Source organism: Prosopis cineraria, unplaced genomic scaffold, assembly GCF_029017545.1.
Source record: "Prosopis cineraria cultivar Desert tree isolate PC_DT_omini unplaced genomic scaffold, ASM2901754v1 PC999, whole genome shotgun sequence".
Taxonomy (NCBI): domain Eukaryota; kingdom Viridiplantae; phylum Streptophyta; class Magnoliopsida; order Fabales; family Fabaceae; genus Prosopis; species Prosopis cineraria.
The window spans coordinates 1-5440 of record NW_026556324.1 but is presented as its reverse complement, the minus strand read 5'-3'; the positions used below and the strand labels follow the sequence as shown (position 1 = coordinate 5440).

At 32.0% G+C, this 5440-nt stretch overlaps 1 protein-coding gene across 1 annotated transcript; it reads right to left on the bottom strand.

Annotated features, from left to right (window-relative positions):
- Positions 1–392: 392 nt before the first annotated feature.
- On the bottom strand, positions 393–3712 carry LOC129299015 (nudix hydrolase 7-like). The gene is made up of 9 exons (XM_054937458.1): positions 3199–3712; positions 2918–3111; positions 2745–2810; positions 2399–2536; positions 1653–1730; positions 1519–1569; positions 1391–1425; positions 1170–1278; positions 393–782 (listed from the first exon to the last, which is right to left on the bottom strand). Exons 1-9 carry the CDS (start codon positions 3407–3409, stop codon positions 570–572), a joined length of 1095 nt encoding a protein of 364 aa, XP_054793433.1. The 5' UTR covers positions 3410–3712; the 3' UTR covers positions 393–569.
- Positions 3713–5440: the final 1728 nt, after the last annotated feature.

The following is a 5440-nucleotide window of genomic DNA, read 5'->3' as shown; positions in this document are numbered from 1 at the left end:
CCTTATGTATTTATTATAATTTGGATTATTAGAAATTTAGTATGATTATGAATAATTGCAATGAAGGGCAAAATTAAAAATTGACATATTTATTTAACAGTTTAAGAATGTAACTATCATTTCTTAATAGACATAAAGTCAATTAAGTTTGCTTTATATTAAAGATAAAAAAATGTAACAATGTAAACGTGTTGTGTTCTAGGAGGTTCATCAATTAACCACCTAAAACACTAAAATTAACGTTAAACCACTAGGGAGGCGGGGCAAGGATTTAATTGAGAGGTTGAGATGGAAAAGCATATATAATGTAAATTTTATATAAATATTGAAGAATTGAAAGTGTATAAAATGAAACCAATCTAACACACTTGGTCACTAAAATGAGAAAGAATTACATGTGCACAAATCAAATAACAGAACCACAAGTAAACTGCGTCCATTCTTAGACGGTTACAGAAAGAAAATGAAACGGGATGAGGAAACTTAGGAAGGTATAGATAGCTATATAATGCAAGCAAGAACTTAATAATCCATGAAGGTCTCATGGTCATAGTACTAGCAATTACAAGTCAAGCTTGGTGATTTTCGGAAGCAAACAAGTGGTCAGCACTGTGTCTGTTGAAATACAGGCAGGTTTTTTTGCCAGAAGATGACACTGTAGGCAGAGGAGAGAAGCCAGTGTAGTTCCTATCCAACTTCTCTAAGCATATTTTCGCAACTGAGTCAAAGCCTGAGTTTTGTTTCACAAAGGGTTGGGCTGCATATTCCTCAACTGGCATCCACTGCGTGAATCAAAAGGACAGTTACATCAGCCTCTAATTGATATAATCTACCAGATGCAATGTCTATTATGTCCTTGTTATCATTATTTGTATCTACTGGTCACTTTTTTGCTATATTGGGATGTGAATGACATTTCTTATCCACAAATGAAAAGAAGACATGTCTGTCATTGATCTGGAACAGTGATGGTCTGGTTTTTCTGATGATCTCAGGATGAAAAAACAATACAAGCAGACATCCTTTATTAACTAGAAACAAGAATGCAAGAAGCATGAAAGCCGATAAGTGAACAAAAGTTGAAATCTTTTAAACATTTTCATGAATTTAAAAGAAAATGAATAGGAGTTGAAATTTTTTTTCATAGATGAATAGGCCCCAGAACAAACCTGAGCTGCTGCAATTTCAGAGGTCTGAGTCTGAATATCAAAGGAACGTGGTCGCAGCATGCAAACAAAGAACAAATCTGATTTCTGGAAGAAAGACTTATGGCTTTGCCTGATACAAGAGAGATAAGAAAGAGAAAAACAATTCAACCTTTGTGCCTTGACAACTAATGATTATTGATTAACACATAAATTTGCTAATTAAATAGATGCATTAGTCCTACCTGAAAGCCAAAACTTCAACAAATTCTGTCTCTATCTGTAAGAAGAATTAAAGCAGAGAGGTATTAGGCTTCAAACGAGTCCCAAAAAACAGAGTTGAAAAGCTAATAGATTGGCTAGGTATGCTTACCGCTGTTTCTTCTTTAACTTCTCTAACGGCAGCAGCAGCAATATCCTCACCCTGTAAGTCCAATCCGAATTATGTACAGAAAAAGATATTAAACAAAATAAATAAATCATCAAGATTAGACTTTAAGATACTACCTCCTCAACAGTCCCAGTAGGTAACTTCCATACACCTTTACCTTTAAAATAACCATTGCTCTCCTGAACCACAAGCACCTATAAAATGAAACAAAATAATTTCATTACTATGAATACACTCTGAAAGCACTAAATAGAAATTTCCAGCCCAAAAAACTAGCTGGATAATCAAAGAATATATGCTGACACAGGTACTTGAAAAGGGAAAAGATTTGATTCTCATTATGGAAAATAAGTTTTTTGCTCTATGTACAAGTCCTCAGGCAACTAATATAAGAAAACATAAAAAACCCAGATTTCTCTGCTGGATAAAGCAAATGTATTGCTTTTCCTCAGTTGCTAATGAATCTCTACCAATCCAAAAGTTAAAGCCTCAATGAGTCTTGGAGTGTAACTGATAATATTTTCCAACACACATCATTATATGTGGACAATTACATTAAAGCTTAAGATGTTTCAAAGAACATGTATTAAGCCACTGCCTTTACAATTCACTTGTTCTTTTTGTGAGAAAACAAGTACCATGCAGGAATACATGTTCGTATACACTTAGCAGGCTCAAACTATTCACTAGAAGTTAAAAAAAAAAAAAAAACAAAGCTAAGCTTTGTATTTTTTTCCCCTTCAATTTTCTTGACAGCAAAGTTTATACCATGACCCAACATAAACAATGGTACTTTGGTTAGCTAGTGCTAAACAAGGCAAAATGTTGGCCCACTGAAAGCTGGAAACACAAAAAGGAATACCTCTCTATTGTCATTTATGACAAATGCACCAATCCCCACACGATGTGAAGCATTTGCAGGAAGAGTATCAGCAGTGTTGGGAATCCAATGCACAAGCATCAAGTAATCCGGTTCAGCATGGTGGTACCTAAATCCAGCCTGCAAAACAAGATCAGTATAAAATCTCAGCATGACCAAAATAATTTACAGGCCAACATCATAAGATTAGCCCGGACTATTGTGCAATGTTAGGTAGGTAAAAAAGTGATTTCTGGGAAGAAAAATGTGAAATACACCATCTCATTTTCTTCTTAGAAAACACTTTCCTGTATATCAAACAGTATCTTAATGCAGCAAATGCATTTACCTTCACCGCAGGTTCAACTAGATTTGCGTGTCCTATCGGCAGCTTGATCCACACTCCCTTCTTTCCCTGTTAAAGCCATGTCGATTATTTCTCAACAGCTAACAAGCAATCATATATATTCAACCAAAAAGAGGTATTATAGTTTTTTAAAAAAAAAAAAACTGACAATCTACCTGTTTCCGCCAATTTGACATTGATAATTTTAGCAGAGAAGCAAAGACCATGGAATCCATTGGCTCCTCCACGTTAACTGTAACTCCTCCATAGCTATCCTCCTTGGCATTAAGTCCTCTATCTTGTATTACCTCCATAGCTGCGGAAGGCGACATGTAAGCCCTTGGGATCAAACAGTTGCTTATGTTGTTACCTAAAGGAATGACAAAAGCAAATAGGATTAACATCAAAACACACTAATAAATAAATAAAGAGCTCAAGCTCAAAGCATAAACCTCACCTTCTAGGAAGGATCGGTAAAGGGAACCAAGAAGAGTTCTCTTTGGGACAGAGGAAGATGAGAGAAATGAGTTAGACTTTGCCAAAAGGCAAGAATTATAAAGGTTCAGAGCTCTAACTCTGAGCATTAAAATCAAAGCTGAAACACGCAGAGCAAAAGTGCTGACAATTTCTGACCCCGTGTTTAGCTGTTTTGATTTTCGAGGTAGCATGATACCTTGTTATTCTTATAGGATGGGTCAAGCACAAGAAGGAAATTTCCATGCAAAATGAGAGTGCTAGACTTTGAATGGGTCAGTGAATTTCTCTGCTTTGGTTAGCTTCTGGGGCAAATTTGAACCCTGCAACCAACAAGAAAGTACAGGACTAAAACGGAAACAGGAATCAAATCAAAATGAAAATAGAAGGACGAACAGAAAGATACATAAACTCGTTCAGCCAATCTGGGAAAATGCTCCCGCCTTTCGACCTTGTTTTCTTCTGAGTTTCGCATTACGAATACGCTAACTTGAGAATGCTACAGCCGGTTGCCGGTTGCAAGACGTTACGCGGGTTTCATTTTCTTGTTTTTGTTTTGTTTTTTTTTTTTTTTTCGGGTAATATGACCTCTCGGTTGCGTGGTAATATCTATTCTATATTTCGGAGTTCACGGGGAAGTGTCAGTATTTTTTTTTTTTTTATTTACCAACGGGAAGTTAGTTTAGATGTTAAAGGTTCAGTACATATTCTTCTTGTAGTATTCATATTTCACTCCTTGTTTTTTTTTTAATTAAAGAAAATTTTATGTCTAAAAATTTATCTAAGTTTCTAATTTTATTTCGATTGTATATGCTTTAAAGATAAAATATTCCATTATTTAATAACTTTCCTTACATCTAATAGAGATAAAAGGATAAAGATATGCAAAATGATTATTAAGATACCCTATAATTAAAATAAATACTATTTGCTCTAAAAATAGAATCAAAAGAGTAACTTATAAAATTAGGAATCAAATCCTTGACAATGTGATGAACTTGTTGCTATTAGTAGCCTGCATGTATTTCTATAAATGGTGAGCCCCAATGCAATTCACCTAAAAATTAATAGCAAGTTTTTTTTGGTTAAGAATAGCAAGTTACTTCCTTTATCATATATATAAGTTATTTTTAACATGTTTTACTTTTACCAAAACTTAAAAAAAATTTTAAAACTCATTATCTCTCTCAAAAATTGTAACAAATTTTTAACTTTATCACTATTAAATATATTTTCTCTATTCAAAAATGTAAATTTTTTTACAAAATGAGATGTTAAAAAATATAAAATATTTTAAGTCTTTCAAGATGTAAATGTAATTAATGTTATTTTTTTAAAAGATACTTTTAATTAAGGGTGTAATTAGTAAGATTTTTTAATTGAGACACATTATCAAATAAAAGTAACCATCGAGAAAGCATGTGACTTTAAAATAATTAACTAATTCATTGAGAGTATGATTTAATTAAACGTATCTTATAATATTGAATGAAAAGAGTATATATTTTTTAATAACATATTTTCAAATAAGGAGTAAAAAAAATTGGAATAAAAATTTAAAGGCATAACTTATAAATAACACACAAAAAAATTCTCTCTATTTTAAAAATAGGAGTGAAAAAAGAAGTTTTTTGTTCTAGTTTATTATTTATGGATGATGAGAGGACCAGTGATGTTTTTGTATTAAAAATAAAGATTATAATTATAAGTTTCTTTGAGCTTTTTATTCATGCCATATTTGATCTTTGTATTACGTCATAATTTTTAAAATATTCATTACTCATTTTTTTTTAAGAAATTCAATGCTCGTTTTAAATTTTCAATGACTCGATTTGATTATTACATACTACATAAGTAATCACGTATATCATTAAACTAAAAATCATATGATGGCAAAAAATAAAAATCATATGTTATGTATTTTACATGTCCTATCAAATGGGAGGGACACGCTAACACAATGCACGCCCTTTGCCATTCGCTTCCTTGTTTGCGCGCGCGCACATACATATATACATACATACATATATATATATATATATATAATATATCAAAGAATACAATTGATATTAATATTACTAGTCAGATTTTTTTTCTAATGTCTTCAATTTATTATCCATTCTTTCTATAATTATTTTCTTACTAGTGAAGATGAGGTTATAATTAAAAGAATAACAATAGTTAATATTATAAAAAAATTGGATAAGATTTAGATAATTAGTCTT

Coding starts and splice junctions, on each gene's coding strand:
- LOC129299015 (XM_054937458.1), bottom strand. CDS start 3,409: ATGCTACCTCGAAAATCAAAACAGCTAAACACGGGGTCAGAAATTGTC. Junction 2,537..2,744: donor TAGTTGAACCTGCGGTGAAG/GTAAATGCATTT, acceptor CTTGTTTTGCAG/GCTGGATTTAGGTACCACCA. Junction 1,570..1,652: donor CTACTGGGACTGTTGAGGAG/GTAGTATCTTAA, acceptor TTGGACTTACAG/GGTGAGGATATTGCTGCTGC.